Here is a 27,520-nt window from a genome sequence, read left to right as displayed (position 1 = left end):
AATAAATTAATTCACACATAGTGAATCAGAAATTGAGGGGTTTCCAATCATTTCCATTAGATCCGCTCCTTCTTTCTGAGTTTGGATTAGATGTCATGTTTTTCGAGTCCCTCCTCGCTGTGTTAATCAGAGGGGAGCCCGGCCGTGAGGACGTGGTGCTGGAATTCCCCGCCCCTCTCTGACTTGACTGTGAGGACTTAGGGCGAGTTGTGGAGCCGGGGCGACTAGAATTAGGTCGGAAGGATGAATGTCCGGAAATAGGGCGAGATGTTAGGTCAGAACTTGGCCGGGAAGTTTTAGGGGATTTTGTGTCACTGTTTTCTTGATGCTCTTTTAATTTTTGAAGTCCGGAAGCTGGTCGTCCACTCGCTCTCCTAGATCCGCTACCGATTCTGGAGTTTTCTGTCACCATTTCCTGGCTAACAATTTCGAGGTCGAGTTTTAACTTGGATTGTTCCTCTTCATCCAAGGAGTCGTCTGCCAGCTGTCGTTTAATCATCCGTTTCTGTTGAATTCGTTCTCTTTCTTTTGCTTTGTCTTTTTTGTCATTGTACACGGATTTGAGTTTTCCCTCTTTGAGTGCCTCTTGGAACAAGTCCACGCGCGCTCTAAATGTTGGATTGCCGTCCATTTTCCTCTGCATCAATCTCTGGAGTTTGATTCGAACACGTCCAATGTCTGTGTTTTCTATGTCAAAGTTCCAGTTCTTGGAGGCGTTGTGCATCTCTCTCTCCTTCAGCTTGTATTCTGACTTGGCTTGCATCACCTCCCTGTCAATAGCAAGATACAAGCCATTTACCAATCTTTAAGAATTTAACATTAAACATTTCCGTGTATTAAAAAAACAGAAATAATTTATTTTTTCTATATCTTAATAATTAAATAAAATCATGAGATATATTGTTTACATTAACCAGGTCTTTTTTTTTTTTAATTTTTTTTCAAATTTGTTTTTTATTACTGTCTATCCTTAGAATGGTGGTGATAAACACCACACACTCATCTTTGGATAACATCTAATCTCAAAACACCCACATCTTTAAATATTGGGTAGGAGTAGAGTTTATTTAAGTTACAAAGTACAATCATTTGTCTTTTTGAGCTCCTTCGCCCTCGTACATAACCTTAGACATATTGAGTACTCCAAAAAGGAACGTGTAATAAAAACAGCAAAAAATACCCCCAAGATTCCCGACACACAAATTAAACAGTTCACCCACAAAGTAACACTCTATGATCCCTCGATTCCCACCACACAATTCCTACAGGATATATATATCTACATGTATATAGATTTATTGTGTTACAGCAGAAATTGTTTTTTTTAAAACGATGTTTGATAAATTTTCCCATCAGTTAAATTAACAAGTAGATTATACCATGAAAACGTAACATATAGCAGTTTACATTTTTAAAAAAGTAAATATATGCAAGCGCATGTAGAGACTTTTATACAGATATTTGCAAAATTAAACAAGCCTACAAGAATACAACACTAATGCAATAGAGTTTGGTACAACATTTATTTATGCATCGTCTCAAGCCACGGGCCGGAGTCCGTATATGGCTCTCTTAAGAATGGAGAGAATCGTACATTTTGGACGTGGTGGTTTGCGATGATGTCATTTATGAAACAACAATTAAAAGCTCTGTTTTGACGAAAACTACATATAAATCTACTAATGTGCTTCACAAGAATAATCAAAACGTTTACAGAATCTAAAAATCAGCAGGTGTCTAATTATATTTTATAGCTGCAACACAATTATTAACCAAAAGATCAATCTCATGCTGAATAGTTACCCATGGTCTTGGTCCTCGTGAAAACTACTGTAAAATGGACGTCAATTGGTTATTGAGAGAAATTATGATGATTTGCTTTTTAACAAAACAACTAAGGCAAGACCACTGAGACTACTTTCTTTTCATGTATATGAATGTATGTTTATATAAACTGAAGAAATAAACACGGTGAAAATACCGTATAGTGATAGATCTCACAGAATCTGTAAACAAAACAAATTTGGCATAAAACACGCGGTACGAAGCATAGAAATCTTAATAGAAGGAACCAGGTGTCCAGGAGGTGCAAGCATCCCAAGTTGATGATGAACCAGCTGTGAACCTTATGTATTGATCAGGTGAAAGGTACATTACGTATTGAAATTCAATATAAAAACAAAGGCCTAACAATCGGTATAAAACTTGCCTACGTCTCCTAGTCACCTTATTTCTCCTCTAGTATCTGGGATTTTCAGGGGTTCGAGATTTTTGCCCCTATTCACAGATTTCTATTGTTAGACTTTTGAGATCGATTACTGTTCGTTGTTACCTTTCCATTCCATCACCTGCCTTAAATTAGATAAGCTTTTTTAAAATCAAATTCTTCACATCTAATTTAAGAAGTTCTAGTACATAGACCTCTTTTCTGATCATATTTCGCATCTCAAAATAGGTCGACTTACTTTGATTTGCATATTGCAAACCATTGCTTCAACTGAGTTTACTTACTTAAGATCAATCTCTCCGTCGCCATCAACATCCAGTTTTTGTATCATGAAATCCAGACAACGGTCGGACAGAGGGATACAGTATAACTAGAAAAGAAAACAAACCATGGAATCCAGACAATGATATTACAACTACATACAGTATAACTACAAAAGAAAACAAACCATGTAATCCAGACTTTCATATTACAGCGGGATACAGTATAACTAGAAAAGACAACAAACCATGAAATACACACATTGATATTACAGCTGGATACAGTATAACTACAAAAGAAAACAAACCATGAAATCTACATATTGATATTCCAGCTGAATACAGTATAACTAGAAAAGACAACAAACCATGAAATGCACAACATTGATATTACAGCTGGATACAGTATAACTACAAAAGAAAACAAACCATGAAATCTACACATTGATATTACAGCTGGATACAGTATAACTACAAAAGAAAACAAACCATGAAATCAAGACATTGATATTACAGCTGAATACAGTATAACTAGAAAAGACAACAAACCATGAAATCTACACATTGATATTACAGCTGGATACAGTATACCTAGAAAGGGAAACAAATTTCCATACTATAGGTAAGCATTTTGATCTAAAATTATGATGTTACAGCAGAGTATTGGGGAAATTATAATATACCATGAAGTAACTGATGATATAATCAGTAATGGCCTTATTTCACCTGTTTTCAAAATGGAGTACAACTTGCAGCAAAAATTTGTTTTAAACTTTTATTATTAAGAACTATATCCTAAATCTTGTACAGGATGTGATGATGAAAAATATCCAGACCAGAAATTTCTGTCTAGTTTTCATATATTAAGAATAATTAGAGAGTTTGAACTAAATTATAATGTAAAGATGAAAGAAAATTAAATCCTGCCCACCCCCCCCCCCCCCCCCCCCTCAAAACAAAAAAAATCAAGAATAGATGAGAACAACATCAAAGTGAAGTCAATCATTGAGAAAACCTCATGAAAGTTAGATCCAAGTTTAAGGAAATGGATGATTGTAACAACGCCGGTAAGAGTATCAAGTGTATTTAGAAATCTTAAATTTGAGTTAAGAATTTCTGCATATAACATAGCATTTATAGCCAACTGACGTTCAGAGCTGGTTAAAGTTTGCAAGATTGACTGAAAGGAAGAGGGAAAGAAGTGGACACTAATTAACACAAAATGGTAGTTCTGAAAAGACACATTTATTTAAATGCAACTTTAAATAAAAATAGATATGCATTTGGGGGTTTTAAAAACCCAGATATAAAACAGGAAAAGTCTCAAGTATCCTGCGAAACTTACAAAATGGTAGTCAGAAATTTCTAAGCATTAGGTTCTTAAGTAAGTTATTAAGGACAATGATAGGAAAACACTTGGAGTATAACATTTTAGGATTTGTTGCCATAGTAACTAAAGTGAAGAATGTTGGATACTTTTGACTCAAAAATTTTTTTGAATATATGCTGATTAAAATATTGTATAAAGTGTATATGGAGCTTTTGTTGTCAATTATCTATCTGTCTCTAGATTTGTGACATATATTGTGAATTCATTTTAACTAATCAATACATATTACGAACATATTTGTAATTTAAAAAGGCTATTTTTAATGTAACGAAAGCTCAAATCGTCTGCATTCTATACACAGGTAAGCAAACAAATTTTACCTCTGGTGTTAAATGAAACAGCGTAATCGAGACATGGTGACCTAATTTGTTTCTCTATGGAGGAAACGATTATCCTTAATTTAGCGTTTGTACCATACATGGTAGAATAGAAATAAAGTCCTTGTTGTCGTGAATGATGCAGAATAACCTCCTCGGTCTCGAAATGTTGTTAGAAATATGAAAGCCTCGGCTAGCGCCTCGGCTTTTATCTTTACAGAAAACAACATTTCTACACCTCGAGGTTATTCTGGATACATTCACGAAAAAAACAAATTTCCATTTCAAACACCATGTATAACTAGAAAAGACATCAAACCATGAAATCAACACATTGATAATACAGAAAAGGACATACTATACAACTTTTGGATGCCAAAAAAACAAAACAAAAAGAGAAAAAAAAATTCTCTCAGTCACGTGATATCAACATGGTATCACAGTCCTTTCTTGAGGAAAATTATGCTTAAAATGAATACAGGAATTCGTCTGTAGGTATAAAAAAAAACTTAATAGATAATGTCAATCAGTTAGGACCTAAAATATTTTTTTTTAAATATCAATATCAGGATCTCTGTATGAACAATGATTTCAACAAAATAATGTTGCTAATGACCAATTACAAGATGCGAAATAACGAATTTCATCATTATTACAAAAGCAGCTGTTCATGATATCAAAAAGCCTTGACTTTGATTTAATTTAGTATTTTATTTAAAAGTGTTAAAAAGTCGTACGTTTTGATGTTATTGATTTTGGTTGTTTTCAAATTTCTCTTTTAAGTTCTTCAGACATTTTAATTAATTATGTCTCACCCTTAGTCCCATTTTAATCTCGGCTTTGTCCAGTGACATGCTCTTGTCCTTGTCAAACGTGGACAGTAGATCCACCGGCCGGAATCCCATCAGGCGCGCGAACTCCATCAGGACCAAGGTGGGGTTCTCCTGAATCAACCCGTCTTCGTCCTGGTCTCCGTCCTGGGGGTCCTGACCCCGCACCATACCATACAGGATTTTTATCCCCCGCTCCGAGTCCAGTTTGTGTGCCGCCTCCGTAAACGACGGTTCCACCAGCTGAGTCTAAATTAACAACCAGAGGCATGGCTTAATTAATTTCTATGACTTTTTTCTTGTAATTTGATATTAAAGTTCTATTTTTAAAAAATCTTAATTTAATCTCATGGATTTTACAGGTGCGTGGAATAATCATGCAAGTAATATGTCAATATATGCATTGTAGTATGCATTGATATAATGGGTTTAGCTATGATGAGGATTTGTTCTATATCTGCTATGATATGCAGACCCAAAGTAGCGCCTCACGTGTATATCGATTTCCTTCAGTCCTACATCCGGGCGCTCCTCGCACATGTTGAGCACCAACTGCGCTCCTGGTGACGTAATAGGATTCCAAGCCAACTACAAAAACAACATTGCTTTATCAGAGATCGATACCGATCACTTTGATACGGGACTGAGTCCCACGCCCGATTAGACCTAGTTCACCCACGTGTTATTAGATTTTATAACTTGAAAGACCAATGACGGCAGTATCGTGTTTTTTTTTATTTCTATAATGACATTTTTACGTACATTCTAATATGCGCTTTTTTCATGACAGTTTTTCTTTCAAAAATACAGTTGATTAGTAAAGCATTCAAATAAATATACAAAGGCCTCTCATTTTGATTTCTATTTCACAACATATTCATTAACTAAACAAACAGAATGAGTAACGCTTAATTTCTATTCTTGTGTATCAATTTTTTTTTCTTTTGAATTGACTTTTTATTACCGAATTCTTTTGTTTTTAAAATCATCGATCTAATGTTTCAAGTAAATAATATAAACTTAATTTTTTTTACTACTTTTGACATTTAAGCTATGTTTTGAAAAAAAATATCTTTTTTTTTCAACTGTAAAAAATGCATTTTAAAAAAGAAATAAACAATGGTGATAGACAAACTTGTGGAACAAGTGATTACAGCATTAGAGATCAAAGACGTGGCTCTAGTGTTTGGAGAGTTCTGTAAATTTTTTTCAGTCCTCGTTGAGAGTTATGCTTCTTTTCCTACTATCGGTTTTCAATCGATACTTATCTGATTTACTGTAACACCCCTCCCCCCTGAATGTTCTGAGGTTGGATTTACTCTGACCCCCCCCCTCCTTCTGAGCGTTATGAGGGTGGAGTTCTGTGTGATTTACTGTGACCCCCCCTCCTCACCTTTAACGTTCTGAGGGTGGAGCTCTGTTATATTTACTGTGACCCCCCTCCTTACCCTGAGCGTGACACTCCCCCCCCCCTCCTTACCCTGACCTTGGAGTTCTGTTTGATTTACTGTGACCCACCTCCTTACCCTGATCGTTCTGAGGGTGGAGCTCTGTTATATTTGCTGTGATCCCCCTCCTTACCCTGAGCGTACTGAGAGTGAAAATTTGTTTGATTTACTGTCACTCCCCCCCCCCTCCTTACCCTGATCGTTCTGAGGGTGGAGTTCTGTTTGATTTACTGTGACCCCCCTCCTTACCCTGAGCGTTCTGAGGGTGGAGCTCTGTTTGATTCACTGTGACCCCCATCCTTACCCTGAGCGTTCTGAGGGTGGAGCTCTCTTTGATTTACTGTCACCCACCCCCCTTTCTTACCCTGATCGTTCTGAGGGTGGAGTTCTGTTTGATTTTCTGTGACCCCCTCTTCTCACCTTTAGTGTTCTGAGGGTGGAGTTCTGTTTGAATCCTTTCAGGAGTTTCTCCAGACAGTCTTTGTTGATCCTGTTACAGTTCAGGTTCAGTTCTTGTAACTCTGTGTTGACTACCAGGGCCTCCGCCAGCTGTTTACAGCCCGCCAGATGAAAACCATTCCATGACACGTCCAGCACCCGTAAACCCTTGTTTTCCTTACAAGGGAACAATAAAAAAGTCCATGTAAACATTAGGTTATATTAGAGGCAGAATGGTAAATTTATCAAAAATATTTATGTTTGATTTTCAACCTCATTCAATCACGTAAATTCAAATACATACTTTATAACTTGCATGCACATATCTTTGCAAAAAAATAATTTTTATGCATCAGCTAGAATAGTGCATGTTATAAAATAACATTTCTTTCCTTATATACGTATATAATAAAAGTGGACACTGCGTATAAATAACTATACTTGTTGCGATGCACAGAAGTATAATTAAATGCTTATTTAAGGAAAAATATGTTTAGGCATATCCAAAAGTACCATTCCCGATCAATGTTAACAATATGTGGGCAGCTTAATATCAATCAGTTGTAAAATTAATTCCACCAATTCTTCAATACTGTATTCTTTAAAATACTTTTTTCTTGTGAAAGATATGAATAAGTATGAATATAAAGATGACATTTCATTAAAGATCATGCGAATGGCCTGGCATTGAAATTTGATTTCGAGAGGGATAATTTTTCACCTGTTGCTTACCTCGAGTCCTATAGCGAGTTCTTTAGCACCTTTATTACGTAGATGATTCCAGCTGAGATCAAGCACTTCCAAAGTATCATTGAATCCTAAATAAAACAAGAGGTCTATGGGCCACATCGCTCACATGAGTAGCTTTGACCATGCTGTTTTTACAACCAGATTTCCCCCTCGATATACCTTCTGTGACCCCACCCTACCCCATGGGTCACAATTTGAACAATTTTAAATCTACCCCAGGATGCTTTGGCATAAGTTTCAGCTTTTCTGGCCTAGTGGTTCTTGAGATGAAGATTTTTTAAACATTTTTCCTATATATTTATACATGTAAAACTTTGATTCCCTATAGTGTCCCCGCCCAACTCCTGGGGTCATGATTCGAAAAGTTTAGAATCTACACTACCCCAGAATGCTTCCAAATAAGTTTCACCTTTTCTGGCCCAGTGGTTCTTGAAAAGAAGATTTTTTAAAGATTTTTTTCTAAATATTTCTATGTAAAACTTTGTTTCCTTATTTGTGGCCCCGAGCGACCCCCGGGGGTCATGATTTGAACAATTTAGAATCTATACTTCCCCAGAATTCTTTCGCATAAGTTTCAGCTTTTCTGGCCCGGTGGTTCTTGAGAAGAAGATTTTAAAGATTTTTACTTTATATTTCTATGTAAAACTTTGATTCCCTACTGTGACCCCGCCAAACCCCCGGGGGTCATGGTTTTAATAATTTAGAATCTACACTACCCCTGGACGCTTCCACATAAGTTTTAGCTTTTAAGGCCCAGTGGTTCTTGAAAAGATTTTTTAATTACTCCACCCTATTTTTTTCTTTTCTTGATTATCTCTCCTTGTGAGTTAACTTGGCCCTTCATTTTAACAATAAAAATTTCCCTAACCCAAAAATACTTTGTACAAAGTTTGGTTAAAATTGGCCCAGTGGTTCTTGAGAAGAAGTCGAAAATGTGAAATGTTTACAGACGGACGGACGACTGACAAAATGTGATCAGAAAAGCTCACTTGAGCCTTCGGCTCAAGTGAGCTAAAAAGAAACACCTTTAATGCTATCATTAAACATTTGTAATTTAAAGAGAATAAAATTGAATAAAATTTTAAAAAAAATCAATAGAAATTGCCACCCAGGGGTTTTCTGGAAATAGATTCTTATTGCTAACAAGGTCATTATATCAATCAAAGAAATTGTGTTGAGGTAACTTTTGAAAAGACTGCATGTTTATATTCTAGTTTCATAAACTTGCTTGTGAAGAGCCTGCCCCGTTTTAGAAATTGTTCGTATGTAGAGCATGCTCTTGCGTACTGGACCAACTGTGAGGCATGAATTACCGATTGCTGATTGCTATGTCTTCATTTAATACTGCTTTATTTCTACCTGATGAATACCTTAGTCTATGGAAAATTACCAGTCATCAGGGGATGTTTATTCTTCAAAGGCATCTGATCCCCTAAGAAATTTTCAGGGTCCATTTTATGCCCTCTTCACAGATTTTGTTTGTTTACTAGTTGTTTTGGTTCGATCACTGTTCTTTATCTCCATATTCTCCTTACATAAGTATTTTAGTCAATTTTGCTTCATATGAATACAAAAATGGTCTGCTAGTATATTGTTATAACTTTGTAAAGTCCATTAGGTTATCGCTGTAAGGAAAAGGTAAACGTTAAATTATGAAGGACATTTTTGTCTATTTCTTTCTATGTATCAAATTACTATTATATAATGTCAGCTCTAACAATCCTTCATAACGCTATGTTTCCTGAGTTAATTCTTAAAGTGAACTCTTCTATCTGATTTTGTCACATCTGAAATACGTGGAGACAACAAACAGTATTCAAGCTCAAAAGTCCATCAAAACATTACAAAATAGGAACGGAGCAAACACGGACATTCAAAACATCAGAGGTGGAATCAGGTGCCATGGAGGAGTGAGCATCCCCTGCTGACCGGTCACACCCGCCGTGTGTTCCTTGTCATGATCGGAAAATAACGGGAAAAAATCCATGGATAACTCAGTGTGTAAATAATGGCCTTACAATCAGTATGAAAAAGTCAGCTATAACAACCCTTCATTTAATGTATTAAAAGAACATAGTTATAATAAACACTTTTGTTATACCTTCAAATATTGTGTCCTTTATAATTCGATACTAAAAAAAGTTTCACTGAGCGGGCATAAAAAAGCCGATTTTGACCGCAAAGTGAGATGTTGGACCTGTCGATGAGATGTAGGACTATTTGCGTCACAGGGTTGGTGGGGTCAGCTTTATCTTATTAAAATTCGACAGAACCGTAATTACGGTAGTGCGGGTATAATGGAAGTTTACATTATGAAATGTCAAAATAAAAAATAAAAGGGATAACAAAGCATTTATTGACTTGTGTTTTGGGCAAATTGCTTACGCCTCAGGCAAACAATTTGGTTCTTAGTTCCGACAAAACACGTTGCCTTTGAACCCAGTCAACAAATGTTTAATATTTTACCATTTATCTTTTTTATGATTGAAAGATAAATCATTCACCTTTATTTAAGCAATGACCCTTTATCATCATATCCTTTGCTATGACCTTAGATCTATACATCTGAAACTATCGTTTTAAGTTTGTTTCTTTTGTTCTGTATTGGGACCACCAATCAAAACTCACCGATCAGCTCTCCGAAGATTTCTCCGCCAATCTCCCGGAACTCATTGTGACTCAAGATTAACCGCTTTAGATGCTGAGTTTCCTATGAATACACGAGTCATAGACACAATAGTCAAAATAATCAATGCTGTAAAAGAATAAATATTAAACTGCATCTCTTTTAAACTTCTAAAAAAATGAAATTTTAAAAACATTCCAAGATGAAAACATATGCATGTAGACCTCATAATGGATACGTTTCCTACCTCAAATATTCCTCGGAATTCCTCGGCATCTTTCTCCTTTAATCCAGTACCTTTTTAAATCAAGTATTTTATATTAGTTACTTGTCAAGTTACATCAAAATTTAAGACTTTATCAAGTCTTAACATATCTGAAATATGTCAGTCAACATTGGACCTAGCAATAGAGTGAATTATGTAAAAATGCCAATGCATCGACAATAGAATTTGCGGATTTCTGAATTCCTTCGCTCATTAACTTATTTGTCAGTAGCTTGTCTCGATTTAAAAATTCTTCGTACGTAAAAAATGCTCTTGCATTGAAACTACTGGAAGAACTAACCCCATATGTAGGGATAATGGTCTATTGCTAGACAACTAAGGGAAGTTAATGGTAGAAGAATGGTGTGTTCCCCGAATGGCTACTCGGAAAAAACAACAAGTAATTATCACACTCAATTAAGGGGCCCTCTAAGGGGTACAGGTAGACTTACCTGTGTTTACCTGGATAACCAATATTTTATAAATCAGATATATTCATTCAATTTTATTTTAATTAAGAGTTTTTTTTATTTTCCGAAATATACTGAATAAAAAATAGATAAATAAATATAAGTAGATGAAATTAAGATTTAAGAGAAATAAAATTTTTATTATTTTTTTTCCAAACTATTCAATAGTATTGATTGATTTGAACATATTTTATATTACTTTTTTTTTAACATATTTTATTGACAAAGTCAAAAGGATCGGACACAAGTTCTGTAACTTAGATAGTCCTCTCCTAATATAACATTTTGTAAAATTGCCAAACATATATACATATGGTCTACTATATACATTGTATACATTGTAGCAATAAATAGGAATAAATTCTTTAAATATACAAAAATAATTTGAGATGTTGAGAAAAAACTTATTTTGAAAAACGACCACATTCATTTAAGAAAGTTTGAATAGTCATAAAAAGTTCAGCATTTTGTTCGAAAGTTAAACAATCATCGCCCCATAGTATTAAATGTACATCTATAATATGTAAATAATTTAATGACAATAGCTTATTCATTAAGGAATTTCTTGCTTTTACATAATGTTTACAAACAAAAAACAGATGATATGTATCTTCTAGTAGTCCACAAGAACAATTAGGACTGGTAATTAGGTTACAGCGATATAAATCAGACTTTAAAATACAATTGTGTCTTAATCTTGTATGAGTTATGTTCAAAAACCTTTTTCCATAAGAAAATATTTCTGAGGTTTAACATTACTATTTTGAAGATAGTTTTTGAAAATTTTAATAGAAGTTGCCTCTCTTGTTTTTAGGCTAAGGGAATTCCACTTTCTAACGGTATCGGGAATAAATGATTTATTGTAGAGTTCTAATCTATATTACTATATTTCATATTACTAAATAATATACAATGGGATTGGGCACAAGTTCTAAAAACTTAAATCGCCCTCTCCCTACATGAGATATTATAACAGGATAAATTAGATTATTGATTGAGAATTTACAAATTGTTATCCCCTTTTTGTGCTACATTTTCAAACTCTTTTAAATAAATCAATACAAATTATTTTTTTTTCTTAAAATAATATAGATATTTATGTATGATAAATAAAGTGTTTGTATAAAGTTTTGTCTAATTTAATTCATTTATTTATCATTTTTAATTATCATAACATTTTTTTAAATCATCATAAAAAACATAAGTTTATGTTTCAAAATTATACAGATTCTACATCTGAACGTCTTCACCTTGGATAGTGATTCCTTACATGTAATTCTGATGAAACATATGGAGATGGACTAAATAAATTGTAAATATGTGTGATATGAAAGTAAAATAGTGCTATTCAATATATACTGTGAAAATCAGTGCTGCTAAACAATAGAACTTAAAGATAATTTATAGTTTTTAATATGTTTTGTGCTTGTAAAATTATATATTTAAAAAAGTGTGTACCGTATACAAAATATTTATTCATACTAGTGCTCAAATAAAAAAATGAATTAAAAATCCATTTTATTTTATTTAAATTCTGGTAGATTATTCATACAGGTAAGTCTACCTGTACCCCTTAGAGGGCCCCTTAATCGAGTGTGATAATTACTTGTTGTTTTTTCCGAGTAGCCATTCGGGGAATAAACCATCTGGAGACATGCTTTGATCTTAAAATGTTATTAAATTTACGTTATATAAATTAATAGATTGAAATTCTTCTGGTTTATTCCCCGAAGTGATTACATTGGAAATAATTAGGCAGGGGGATCAACTTTCTTTATCAATCCATTTGCAACATACACCTTCTATCTGGTGCAGTGTAATTTGTATTGGCCTTTAAATTACTGTAACATCTTTCTTTTTTTGCACAGGTAGGCCATAGCTTCATCTTATTAGAATACAATGCGTTCACTATATCAAAAATTGAATTATTTTACTATGATTAGTTCTCACCTGAGAGATTGAGACTGATAATGTTGTCTAGTTGTTCCACAACTTCCAAAATTGGCCTTATGCCTTCTATGCCCAGTTCGTTTTCTGCCACCGACTACCAAAAAAATGAAAATATAGGTCACTGAGAATTAGAATATAGGTCACTATGATTGAGAAAAGATGTCACTGTGATTAAGAGAAAAGGTCAAATTCAAATTTTAAAAATTACATTTTTAATGTTTAGCAATTTGATGTAATGAGGTCTAAGAATTTTTGTACTTACAAATTCTAAATAATTATCTGATTATGGTATAATTAAGTCGCACTGACAGAGAACAACTGATCATTTTCTTATTTATCTTTCTGTCCTTTAGTACCGATTGTTATCGATAGCAAGAATATGAATTATAACAAAACATTCAGATTTGCCCACGTATATGATTTACCATTATCAGGCGCGTAGCCAGCATTGAAATGAAGTGTACGCAGAAAATGGTCGGGGGCCTGGGGGCCACCCTGAAGCCCCCAGTAGGTCCAGGGCGAAGCCCTGGTGGGGAATGGGCGAAGCATCCGGAAGCTCCTGGATTTTACGAAATGTTTCAGTCATTTTTCTTTAAAAGAAATCACGCTACAGCTCTTTTCTCAAGCAAACACTTAGCTAAGTTATACTTCCATGGATACTTCAGGAAGAGAAGGATAATTTAATCAAATTAATTTACGAATATATTGGTGTTAGAAAAAAAGTTTCCAAGTGTGACAAGATTAAACAGAGAAGTTATTTAATAAGTTATCATTGGCGTTAAAGTATTTCAAAATATAAACGGGGGTTTGGGTCTTTTGATAACCTTTATATTCTGTTAGCTTAAACAGTGTGAGAGTAGTTAAATTCTATAAACTGGTAACATCAGTAAAATAAGATATTCATAAATGATTTATATTTACTTTGTTCAATAATTTGAATTTTTTTTTTTTTTTTTTTGTTTTTTTTTGTTTATCGGTATTTATTCATTACTTCAACAGTTATTCTTGTGTAGTCGTCCAAAATCCTTGTAACTTTTTCTTTAAATCAATGTCACTTAGATTGCTTTCCTTCATCAAATACATGCATTTCTCCGGATAATCAGGATTACGCGGATTTACAGTTGAAATTTTGATACAACAATATTTTCTTACTCAAGAATTTTGGAATTCAATTTATAAAAGACTTGATTATAACGATATATTCTGAACAAAATTTGAATAGAAACAATAAGACGTAAAATAATTTGAAAGACAGATAGTGCCTCTTTTTCTCCGAATAAATCTTTCTCTTTTATTCTGTTTTCTTTCTTTCTTTTCTTTTTTTTTTTTGAAAATGATGTGTACGCACTTGCGTACTTGCGTATAGGCAGCTACGCGCCTGAATTTATATCCGAGATGAAAATGATTATCCTGTTTTTATCATTTGAAGGTCCCTTTGGTCGTTATTTAAATCAGTCGTGCGGGGGCGAAAAGAGATAGCTGACGCAGTTGTCTCTAACATCTTAGAATCAAATCAGTTTTTTTTTATGAAAAATTCCATTGATTTCGTTATTTTTGCTTTGAATTAATAATAAATCAATAGATTGAGAATTAGTGTTTTAAAACATATTACATGCACAGGTGCTTGAGGACAGGACCCCCCCCCCCTCAATACAGACCCCCGGGCCTGTTAGACTTTTTTCAAATAAATTATATACGGATGACACATTTGTGATATAATCTATCCTATCAATTGAGAAAATTTGCTTAAACTTACATTTTATAAAAATATCTACCCTCTCTATATGTAAATTAAGAGAATGTAGGGTAGATTTAATAGAACGTTTGTTTTAGGTAATTTTTCGATTTGCTGGTATAGATCTTATCACAAATATGGCAATGAAAGATTTTTTATAAGAAAAAAATCGAAAAAGCCCAGGGGTCTATATCGAAGGGGGGGGGGTCCTGTCCTCAAGCACCTGTGATTACATGTATAATATTTTATGTCTAAGTATTACAGCTATATTTAAATTTATGTTCTAACGCACTATGCAAAGAAATCATCAATAGTAAAACAATTAATAAAATTCATATCGTCCAAGGCTACCAGCCGGTCTTTGATTAATTTAGCTCTGCGTGCTTTCATTGATATTTACTTTTAACTGACAATTATAAAAGAAAATACTCTGAAAAGGATAAAGGAAGCTTATTTCTGAGTAGAATAATTATTTATTGCGGTAATAAGGCGAATAGGCGAATCTTCTATAAATGACTAGACGCACGGTGTGTACACTACCATACATAGTCTCTGAATTGCTTTATTAATAAATATTTTGTGATATTTACCTAAACACGGTCATAAAAATAGTCCATTACAGTAACGCAAGTGTTTTCTTCTTTTCACACATAAGATTTTGCACAAATTCTGCTTCATATGAATACAAAATTAGGTCTGCTTATAACAGGGCGCAATTGGTACCCATGGGAATTCTAATAGACTGTTGGAAGTCTAAGTCTCCAAAAACAACATAGATATTGTCAATCAGAAACTTAAGCATCTTTTTGGTGTCAAATACAGAGTACTTGTGTGTGCAATCAGAATGTGTTTTAACAAAATAACTTTGCAAATGACTAATGACAAGGTAAGTAAATTTATGAGTTCCATTTTTATTGAAAAAAGAAGCTGTAAATGGTATTAAAAAGCCTGAACTTAAATTTATCGGGAGTGGTTGTGTATAAATTTGAAAAGTCGTAAGTTTTTAAGCTGTTGATTTTGGTGAAATCTTGTGCTTTCAAACTGTCCAAAAGTTCCTTGGAAGTTTTAAGTATCCAAATCTGATTTACACCACTTTTTGTCCCCCGCTTGAAAAGTATATTGTTGCACAGTCCGTCCGTCCGTCTTTCTGTCTGTCTGTAACGCTTTTTTCCACACGATATCTCGAGAACCCTTTGAGCTTTTGCAATGAAATTTAGCATAGCAACTCCCTATGGACTAAAGAAGACCCCTATTGATTTTGAGGTCAAAAGGTCAAAGGTCAAGGTCATAAATAAGCAAATTCTGTCTGTTAAAACACTTTCGTTTCCACACGATATCTCTAGAACCATTTGATCTATTGCAATGAAATTTTATATAGCAACTCCCTGTGGCCTAATGAATATATTGATTTTGAGGTGGTCAAAGTTCAAGGTCGTAAATTTATACATTCTGTGGTGTGTAGTTTATCATTTCCGATATTTCAAAAGATTTTGAGCTTATGCAAAATTTTATACCAAAACTCCCTATATAAAGTGCCCCGCCCCGTTTGTATTATTATTTATAGTATTACATGTCGCTATTTTTAGCGCAGGGGCATGAGGAGAGTTATTGCGTATAAAACAGGTTCTCGGCGGACTTTATGTTCTTGTTACATCTATTAGAACTGTTTAATAAAGGCTAAATAAATCAAACACCATGGATTGTGTAAAATTTTGACAATTTATATACATGTATGTGACTTTTCATATACTTCCAATTGTTTAAAGCAATGTTATCTACTGGTTATGTCGCTCGCTTCGAATGTGAGAGGTCCCGGGATCGAATCGCGGGCGGTCCTTTTTTTTTTTTTTTTTTTTAAATACTTTTTTTTTTTTTACTAAATGATAGTATTCAGCATGTGAAATGAAAATTTTATGAGGTTATAAAATCATCATTACAGTGTGATAAACATTCCATATAAAAAAATCTTCTATACACATAATAAAGAATAAGCAATCAAATCTTTATATGCATATTGACATACATGTATTTTATTTGCTTCAAAATGTATACATTTAATAATTCTATATATTCAGTCCATTCTGCGGGGGACACGAATTCTCTGAATTAGCTTGTTAAATATATTGTTGCACAGTACTCTTGAAGTTTTTTTTCTTTACTACTGTTAATATCTTAGTGAGGTGTAACGAAAGAGGCTTGGTTGAACATTGACTGAACCCACAATGTATCTTTGTTTGTAAAGATTTTTATGAAGTTTCGGAATCCAATATAGATGTGGTAGTTCAAATTCATTTTGGTGCTTTAAGATATTAAAAATATTCAAAAATGCACATATAGATATGAAGAATTTCTTCCCTAGAAAGGGAGCTATAAATATAAGTTGGATTACCACTTGTAGAATTCAATCCAAGTTCTAAAATACAATTTATATAATAAGCTTTTCAAACGAAGACAATGTTATCTACTTTGTCAGCAGGGACCAGTAGGTACTAATCATGTAATCTAGATAATTCTTTTTTTCACTTCTGGAATTCACTGAATACAGAAGGATGGATGGTTTTATTTTGCTCCTAGTAAAATGGATACTATATACTACTCAGCAGGACTATAGTTACAGGGTGAAGAAGAACATGAACACGATGGAGGATTATGTTTAAGATTCTAGATATCCAGGCCATGTTAAGTAAATTCAATAGTCAATGTATATTTGTAGGAAATACAAGGTGTAGTCTTTAACTTGAGATATATGGTGGAATACAAGACTGGACCCTTTTGTGATTAAGAATATTACTTATATTAACAGGAAAGAATTCCAACACTATCGAATTTGTCATTACATCCATAAGGAAAGAATGTCCCTATTTTTCTAATCCAAAATTCATCAATAATCACAAAAATTAGCATATTCTGCAGTTGAAAAATAGGTAAAATCTTGTTTTAGCTTCTTCATATACTGTATACAGGGTTATTTTCGCCCCGTGTTATTTTCGCCCTTTTGCACTTGCAAACAATTTTGCCCCGTTTAAATTCGCCTAGTGATAGTTTTGTTTAAGAAAGTATGCTGTGTAATTTGAGCGCCGTTCTTCATATAGTAAAACGGGGGCGAAAATTTCCCTGTATTCAGTAGTCCATTTTTTAAACATTTCAAGGAAACCATATATAGTTTTGTAAGAAAGTGAAAAGGAAAGATCTTGTTAATTGAAGTAAGGCAGAAGTAAAATAAAAGACACATTTTGTAAAATTTGTTTATTGGAAAAATAGATGTCCATGACTATATTCACGTCTTGATAAAAAAAAAATATCCCGTCACATGCAATCATATTAGCACATTGTAGGCTTGAAAGATTTCGTTCATCAAAACAAGATTTCTATTGACCAAATACTTTCTAATCGTGATCCTAGAATTTTTAACTCTTCACTGGGTGATATAGATCTGTTGTAATTTTTATGTAAGATATAGGTAACAGATCCATCTTGTAACTATAACATACCAGTTCAGTTATGAAGTGGTTTTCTCGTAGAAGATCAGCAATATGGCGAGCACCATCCGCTCCGAGATTGGTGTCCATTAAATCCAGAGACGTCACTGTGGAGTTACTCTGTAACAAAATAACAGATAAATTTACAAAGATGGTTACTTTAATCGACTTGGTTTTCAGTTACTATTTATCTGTCTGACTGAAGTACTACTTTATTTTAGATGACTTTTTTCATACCAGTTATTATTCCTTTCTTATACTAACTTGACTACGGAACAGACATCTGATCAAAGCATATGGCTAATAGCGTTCGTGACCGGTGAACATTGGATGCCTATAGGCAGCTGAGCTCACCTGTGGAATTTCCAGGGATGTGTGTTTTATGCCCTCTTTGAATATTTTTATTGTTTATGAATTTTCAGATTGATTATTGTTCTTTATCTTTATTTTTTTTTAAATTTTATTCTATCCGTATAAAGTTTTAAAAGCAAGAACAAGGTACAGTTTCAATACAAATATAGCCCTGCATTTTTCTAAAATATGAAAGTGATATATGAAATTAAAATTAAATCTTTCTGAATCATAGGAATGTTCAAATTCCATGCAGTAAGAATACACAAATCGCATGTCTCATGTGACCTCCTAAATTGCATTTTCTCGTATTATGTTTTAAAAGTTGCAGAAGACATCAATTTTCAGTGGAATTTTCTTTCAGAAAACATTTCATGCTCAGCATGCATCTCCCACAAAGATTTTGAGGTATGTGATTTTTTAAAGCATTTTACATAATATATCCAAAAATTGAAGTCCACGGATGACGGTGGCAGACACTGTTTTCTAAAGAAAAATAAGCCCAGAAATGAGTCATTTTGAGGCTTTACTGCATTAAACTTAGAAATGTACCAAATTAATGATTTCATATTTCCAGAATGGCCTTTCTTCATGACATACCGGTATTCTTTAATGATTTATCATATTCATCTACTCAACTCTTTTAAAGCCAATTTCATAACTTTTCAAGAACATGAAATTTTTAGGGCACAATAAAGCCCAAACCGTTCCTTCTTTTTTAATTCATACTCTTTAAAAAGTTTATTATCTTCCGCAGTATTTTATATAGTTATTTTGAGGTTCTTGAATTAGCTCCAATTCTTTTCATCACATTTATAATGATGTTCCCATTTCAGGTTGTCAATAAAAAGGAGAAAATACAATGGTGGCATAGAAAATGTAATATAAAAACAGAAAGATGAAAATATTGTTCATATGGAACTTTCTCACGATCACAACAGGAGGAAAATACATCACCTATAGACGACGATCGATTTATGTAATGCTGCTGTCTTAGTTCTCAATAATCTATATTTTTTAAGTCTTCATACAATACTTATCAGTGAACATGGCATAAAACACGAACACTTTGGAAATCCAAGAGGCATGATCAGGTGACCAGAATGAGTTAGCATCCCTTGTTGACGGTACATTAGCCTTGAACCATTTCGTAGTCAACTTAGTTACTAACAAAGGTCATACATCTGGTATGATTTAGTTACTGTTGGGTTACAAACAAGGTCATACTCTCATCTGGTAAATGATAAATGATGTTGAAATCCCTGTAACTTTAACCTTTTTGCCTGTAGTTTGTGTCGATATAATTTAATTCTGGTTGTAACACTGTACTTGATTGGATAAAAAAATTATTTCATATCCTATAAAAGGTCGTTGAAATGACTGTCAAAAACGTTCTAACGTAATTCAAATTTTGACAAATAAAGTCATTTTGTTGAAATCCCTTTTTTCTTACATCAAATGAATGAAAATTAAATTTTAACCTATTGGCCTGTAGTTTGTCTAGATATAAAAACTGTTCGTGCTCAAAGCATGCTCTTAGGTATCGAATAAGTTTGAAAATCTAGGTAACTTATTAAGGTTATCATAATATAGCTATATAAAATAAGGGAAGTTGACGATGGAGAAACTGAAGCAATCTCATTTATCATACAGTTTATTTTGGTTGGTCATTGTCGTCTACAGTGAGTTAGATAAATAATTAAACATGTGATACAGACTCTGAGGTGCCTGTAAATTTGAGTTCCTGGGATATATCAAATCGATGAATGGAAGTAACTTTATATTAAAAATTGATAAAACGCCATTGGTTTTTCTAAATGTCAAGTTGAAGACCACGGCGAGTGTTTTCTTCTCAAGTAGAAGTTTTCGAATATATTACTATATATTAGTAGACAGAGACCCCTGTCAATAAAAAAGTTGAAGTTATCTCTTTTTTCATACAATTTAGTGATATTTGGGAATTAGTTTATCGAAACGAGACCCATGAATTCATGTTTTCATATTTAATTTCTAATACTAAGTAACCCACTTCATCTACAACGACAAAACCGAATCCCCATATGAACCAATATTTTTTTCAATAAGCTATGAAAATTTAACCTTATAAAAACTTGTGAATTGTCTATAAAAAAAACTCCAGCATCCTTTCAACATCAGAGTACAGTGTACTTATATGTAGAACCAGAGTGAATTATAACATGAAGATGCTTTTGGTACTGTAAGAGAAAATACACGACACGATTGATGTTAGTTTTGTTTCAAGAATTTGAACATTCCATTTATTGTGGAGATCGGTCTTAGCGGGAAATTACTAAGTGCTGGAGATTTACGCACTTTGGCGCCATTGATTATGCATATGTTATAGCTAAGATATAAGAAAACTAATTTCTTCAGTTCGGCATTTGGTTTAGAAATGATTAAAAAAAATTAAATAATTTTCGGAAACAATATTTTACGTCGATATTGATAAGATGTACTTAAACAACATACGACAGAGACATTGTTATCACTTAATTGATTTTAACATTTCCATTTTACTGTCTTTAAATAGTGTAACTGCATGAATAAATATCCTATAACGATGATCGAACACCGTAGATGAAACTATAATTGGTTAATGTCCAAGACAGATTATAACAGTCTTGTAGTGACAGGCGGACAGAAGCAATGACGTCACACAGACAGGAGATACCCAGTCAGTCGGTAAGAAAATAGAATCTTTAAAAGCCACTTGTTATTTTTGGCTATCTTAATTTAGAGAAAATTACACGGTGTTCAATAGCAATGAAATAATCACTGTAACATTAATCGCTAAAAATACACAAACTGTAATTACTTTGAAAAAAAACTACTCACTCAGTAGAAATGTTTAGGTTGAAATATAAACTGGTATTATTGATTACTTATTTCTCTATGTCTCACAGTTTTAATTTCTTTGTCACTAAATGTGAATAAAAAAAATTGATAAAACATGATAGTTATTATGAGGTAGATCAAATTGATAGTTTTATAAATGAAATACATGTAGATAATCTTTCATTTATTCCCTTATTTTTTATACACATATTTTATTTATTTTCAATCTAACGTTGACAATGATTACATGACTTGTAATATCAATCGTGTTCAACTAAAGATTTTAAAAAAAATATCAATAAAAAGACACATAGTTGTGCAAAATCATTTTCTTGAAATCAGATATTTTCTATTTTTGGTGTATTGCAGCCGATGGAAAAGTGAAAGAAGGATGAAATTCCCTTTTATTATAAATCGAGCATGCTTTTTTCTTAATTCATTGTGTTTCCTATTCCCTTTCCAAAGTATATACAACTTAATGGAAGCTTTATTATCGATTACGAAACACGGGTGTTCCTAAATGTATGAATATTTAAGGACAGTTGATACTAACAATTTTTTTCTTTGAAATAGACTTAATATCATGTCACAAGTTTAGAAAAGTGGATAATTCTTAGCATTTTTTCTCCTAAGAACTGGAAAATGAAATAAACTTGGAAAATATTAGTAATATATCAATAAAAAAAACAAATATAGACAAATAACACACAGTAAAGGTTTACAGGTGAAAACATATTTCAGAATATGTTACCTTAGTGCTAAAAGTATAATATAAACTTCAGAAAAATATACCAAGCCGAGTGAATTTTATGAGGAAATACAAAATGACAAAAAAAATCAGCAATAACACATAGGCTGATTTTTACCATTTTGCTTTTCTTAATAAAATTCACCTGGCTTGGTATATTTTTCTAAAGTTTAAATTACACTTTTAGCACCAAGGTAACATATTCTGAAATTTGTTTTAATCTGTAAACCTGTACTGAGTGTGTTTTGTCCATATTTGTAATTATATTGAAATAGTACTAATATTTTCAAAGTCTATTTCATTTTCCACTTGTTAGGAGAGAAAAATTCTAAGAATTATCCACTTTTCTAAACTTGTGACATGATATAAGTCCCCTCCAAAGAAAAAAAATGTTTGTATCATCTGTCCTTAATAAATGTCCATTATATTTTATGTGGCCAACTTACAACTGCATTTTATGACAATCGATACATCAGTTTTTCTATCGTCAACTTTCCTTATTTATATGGTAACCTTATTGTGTTTATTTCTCTTTATTCGCTTCTTAAGAGCTTGCTCTAAGTACAATGCATTTTACACTTTCATTTGTTAATATTGCAGACTTCTCAATATCCTTGTAAATTCAACGCCCTTTTTAGTAAATATAACTCATCAGAGAGCTGCATTTTCGCTTACTTGTCTAAGGTTTTTATACTAAATTTGACTGCTAAAGCTATATATGCCGTATTAGTGTTTTATTTTAAAAGTAATAAATATATGTGGTGTCTCATCAAGTTATATAAGTTATATACTTTCTGCAAATAAGACAATTGAACTCCATCACTTTTAAAAGTTATAAAATATTATTCGGTAAAAATTATTTTCTCTCCGTGTCGGACCGCCTCTTATTGAAATATTCATGATCACGTTGACTCGCATGTTTACAGCAAACAATGGTCCAATCTCGTGAATGAACCGAAAAGCATGATGGTCTACTACGTTTTTACTACAAACACGTGAGTTAGGGATTGTCAATATTGAGAGCACCTAAGAGTTGGTTGCTTTTTGTACCGAGGAATAATCACGTGCAATTGTCTTTTCAATGGACATTTTCGGTTGGGTGAACTTCTACAGCTGTCAGCGACTATGGATAAAGAAGTGTGGAAACCATGTTGTGCCAAAATGAAATAACCAATACAAACAAATGATATAATTTGATCAATCAAAATGGTTATTAGATACATTCGATTCTGCATTTCTTAATGGTTCAAAACAACAAAAAGTATTCCACAGAATATCATGTATAAATCTGAACAATATACTGAATGCCAAAACCAGAATACTACTAAATAATGTAATTATATTCTTTACATATGAACCACAGTATTTCTGACCCCTTGAAAATAATATAAAAAATCTTGCAAGTAGGTTATCAGCATTGGCTCGAGCTAATTTGAAAGTGAAATTTGGAGTTTGGCAATAAATTGCAGTGAATGAATAAAATTTAGTACTGATAGATATTGGAACCTATTTTACTTGTCAGATTTCTTCGAGCTAGTTGATTTTTATTCGAACTGTTCTATCCCCACACCCACTTAAAAAAACCGATGCTACCTACCTGAATTAATTTTTCTTAATGGTGTTCATCGAAATGCTTGTTGTGCCCTCAAATTGGAATAGTTTTTAGAGGAATTCCTCGACCAATTTTATTTTATCAGCCCAACTATATTTCTAAGAAGGCAAGATGTATGGTATGTAAGTTTCATCTGCATATGTTATGTAGTTCATATTAAAAAACCAAAAGGGATTATTGACGATATCCAATTCAGGATGTAAACATAGTAGTTTAAATTACTTTCCATACATTGTACTTGACATAAAATATCATTTGCGAATAATGCGCTCCATACTGAAGATCCGTAAATGTTCACCCAACCGAAAATGTCCACTAGCAGTACAGCACGGGGAAACTCTAAACAAACGGACCTGTACAATGGAGTGTGGAAAACTTTAATTTTAATCATTGTTAATCATTTGTATGCAAATATGAGCATGGGATTAGTTGATAATAATGTACATAATGCATCAAGTATTTCTGAGAGCGATTTAAAAAACTAGCCTTTTTGAAAAACACATGTAGTATTTTATGTAGTAACCCATAAATGCAACTCATTGAGCTGATTGGTCTATCTGTGTCCCTCACTGAACAGACGTCACAAAAAATATTTTCCTTGACCTGATAATTCTCGCGATGCTTTTCCCGCGCACATGCGCAGATCCAGGATAAACGTCAGTCCTTTATAAATATGCATGAGAATATCGTGTTGTTTTCCTGATCAGTACTTTGTTAATACCGAATAAAATTTCGTCGAATTTGCAAGAATGCTTTATTTTTGGTAGCTCATCATACTCCAGAAATTTTTGTTCGGTTTCAGCTGTGCAAAAATACTGTTTAACACGGCATACATATCTTTAATGTTTCGCTTGCTTGCTGAATACATGGAGCTCAGGCCAGTCCGGGTGGTTGTGATCAGTCAACAGGAGATGCTCACCCTTCCAAGACAGGTTTTATTGTTTATATATATTTAATATCGATCACTGATCGTTATCTTTACGTTTTATTGATTGGCCAATTTGGCAAATATCAGAAGAGTCTTTCCAATCTACCTTTTAATTTAAAAAAACCTCTGATATATAATTTACATGTATTGGCAGTTGTGAAGGCCACAGTAGAAAAGTACTAGTACATTATTGAATGTTGTGATGCCAATGAATATGTTGATATTCTTTGAGACAATCCCCCACAATAATATAAGCTTCATAGACGAGACGTCAGACAACTTCTATCAGGATGTCTTAGGCTCAGGTGAGCTAATTACTATCTAGTATCAGAACATACCAGAAGAGCCATACAGCAAGCTTTTGTTCCGTCTGGACCGAGGAAGTGATGACGTAATTGGATTTTTTCATCCCCCAGATGACGTATGAACGTTGACGCTGGAATTACGTCAAGGAACTTACAGGACCTGATGTACAGCTCCTGACACGGGGTGCGTTTGATTACGGTCTTGGGGTCTGTATCCTCTTGTATGTCGGCTGCAATCAGTGAAAGGAAACTTTACTTAAAATGATGAGACTATGATGGAGAAAATATATTTCATTACAGAGGATTCAATGGAGTCTCCCATTAAAGGAATATTTTTTAAATTACATGTATGTTGTTGTACAACAGTAAAAATATCAAGTTTTTTAATGTTTTTTGAAGGAGGAGGGGCTTGCCAGAAGATTATTGATCTGGATATATTTTATTGGTCATCCCCACTCCAAGTCTCTTTTCTCCTAAAAAATGTATTTAATCAATCCATGGAAAATATTATGCACTGAATGAATATTATTTCCACTGTAAGAAAAAGAAAGCCAAACAGAAAGAGCTAATTAAAGCTTGAGGATTGCAAGAAAACACCACCACCAGCACAGCATAGGGAAAATTATATCCCTCCCGACACCGCAAAAGATATACATGGATACAAACTTGAAGTCACAGATTCTGGGGGCGGATCCTGAATCAAGACATCAACTTTGGGTGTGTTCGATAATTTTTCTTCTGCCTTGTTTTCTTTTTCTATAATGATTGTGTAACTAAAGATGAATAATTATGTAAATTTAAGTTAATGCTTAGAAATAAGGGTCCACAAAAAAGCATACCATCGTAATCAAAATCGTCTGGGAATTCCTTGTCGAAGTCGATGTCGGACGTGCCGTGACTGTGGTTAGACTCTCCGCCCTCGCTTTCAGCACGAGACTCGGGGCGTCGCTTCCGCTTAAAGCCAAGCACGCCCTTAAATCTCCGTGTGACGGGGTTCTTACACTGGCGGTATTTGGTGGTTAGGGTGTAGGACTCGCAGATAACAGGTCTGTTAGCCAGGTTCCATGTGTCAAACTGAGTAAGTAATGCACAGATCATTAAATAATGTTATGCTGGAAAAAGATTTATTTTTGCAAATCTCGAAAATTGGTAAAAACTTAATGAAAAATACTTATTGAAAATAAATTAAATGAAGATGTATTATAGTATTGTTCCTGTGAAATGGACGATTTCGTGTTTTGTTTAAAAAAAAAGAAGAAGAAAAAGAAGTAAAAAAAAAAATAACCATAATACAATGAAATAGTACAGATTTCTCGTTTTCAAACAAAAAAATACCAGTGACTTTTCGGCATTGACTTTTTAAACAATTGAACTGGGTATTTAAATTTTAAATAAGCATATGAACCGTCAATGACGTTAGTTAAATGCAGGTGAATTTTTAATCTACTTTACTCAAATATAAATGTAAGATTATGAAGTGTTAAATCTTGGTTTCAAGAAATATTTCTTCCATCCATTATATTTACCTGCGGTGCTTCATTTGCCCCAAATAAATTGGAAGATGGAAGTCGCATGGACATTACTGTAATTCACTCGATTAACTCCATTGGCTTATAAACATTATGTCCCACACTGTTTTCAATTACGTCGTTATTGTGATTTTTAAAGTTTCCTGTAAAAATAACATCAGTTTGCAAATATTATTAATCATTACTTCACTTGTTTTCATATTGGAAATTTAATCTCTAGTTTTTCAACAGAGAATATTGAAAGTTTATAATTTGTTTATAGTGCAACCGGAAAATTGAAAACTATGCTGATTAAATCAAAACAATGAATTAAATGTCGTCGAGACAAAGAGCGCCGCCATGTGTAGCAAGCAGTCCGTTTCACTCGCTTTATTTTGAATTGAATCTACATTGGACAACTCTACGACAGACAAATGTACATCCTAAAGTTATAAACACAATATTGATTTTATTAATAAAACAAAATTGATACCTTATAATCATCAATAATAAATTATTTAATGTCGACAAAAACTCACATAAATTCTTTTTTATTCAATTAGTAAATTATAAGTCTAGAATAAACCCTGCACAAACATTGATGAAATGTGTGACAAAAACCACATTTTTAAACCAAGAGTTTGACCCCCACCCCACTCCACCCCCTCCCGCACGCGTTCTTCTTGGTTGTAGGGCGAAGGGTAAAAATTGGCGAAATACAAAAACAAATGCAAACTATTTTGATAATATGAAAGTAAATACTTACCGATTCTTATAGCTATTATGGCTATCCCCTCAGTTGGAGTACGAAAGAGTTTAGTGTATTAAAATTCTCTCTCGCTGTTTGCAGTAGGGTGATTAAATCTGCGTTAATCCTGATAAGCCCATGATTATCCCTCTAAACTCTCGCAACAGATCTCTGAGCAGGCGGTCCTGGTTTGTCAGGCGGGGACAGCCGTCTGGGAGACGAGCCCTTTTTATGTAATAACATTTTCTAGGTTTAGGGATCTGTAAAGCTTGTAGCACG

General features: G+C 33.3%; 1 protein-coding gene across 1 annotated transcript; it reads right to left on the bottom strand.

Moving 5' to 3' along the window:
- Nucleotides 1-26,664, bottom strand: LOC134239429 (leucine-rich repeat-containing protein 74A-like). Its single transcript, XM_062721613.1, has 14 exons — nucleotides 26,512-26,664; nucleotides 25,825-26,059; nucleotides 25,652-25,741; nucleotides 25,019-25,215; nucleotides 18,198-18,305; nucleotides 12,972-13,065; nucleotides 10,534-10,583; nucleotides 10,289-10,370; nucleotides 7,643-7,728; nucleotides 6,893-7,087; nucleotides 5,517-5,612; nucleotides 5,010-5,273; nucleotides 2,512-2,597; nucleotides 1-770 (listed from the first exon to the last, which is right to left on the bottom strand). Exons 1-14 carry the CDS (start codon nucleotides 26,563-26,565, stop codon nucleotides 26-28), a joined length of 2,382 nt encoding a protein of 793 aa, XP_062577597.1. The 5' UTR covers nucleotides 26,566-26,664; the 3' UTR covers nucleotides 1-25.
- Nucleotides 26,665-27,520: the final 856 nt, after the last annotated feature.

This window comes from Saccostrea cucullata, unplaced genomic scaffold, assembly GCF_032062105.1.
Source record: "Saccostrea cucullata isolate Sc308-1 unplaced genomic scaffold, CSIRO_AGI_Scuc_v1 ctg344, whole genome shotgun sequence".
Taxonomy (NCBI): Eukaryota; Metazoa; Mollusca; class Bivalvia; order Ostreida; family Ostreidae; genus Saccostrea; species Saccostrea cuccullata.
This window is presented reverse-complemented; position numbering and strand designations above follow the sequence as displayed.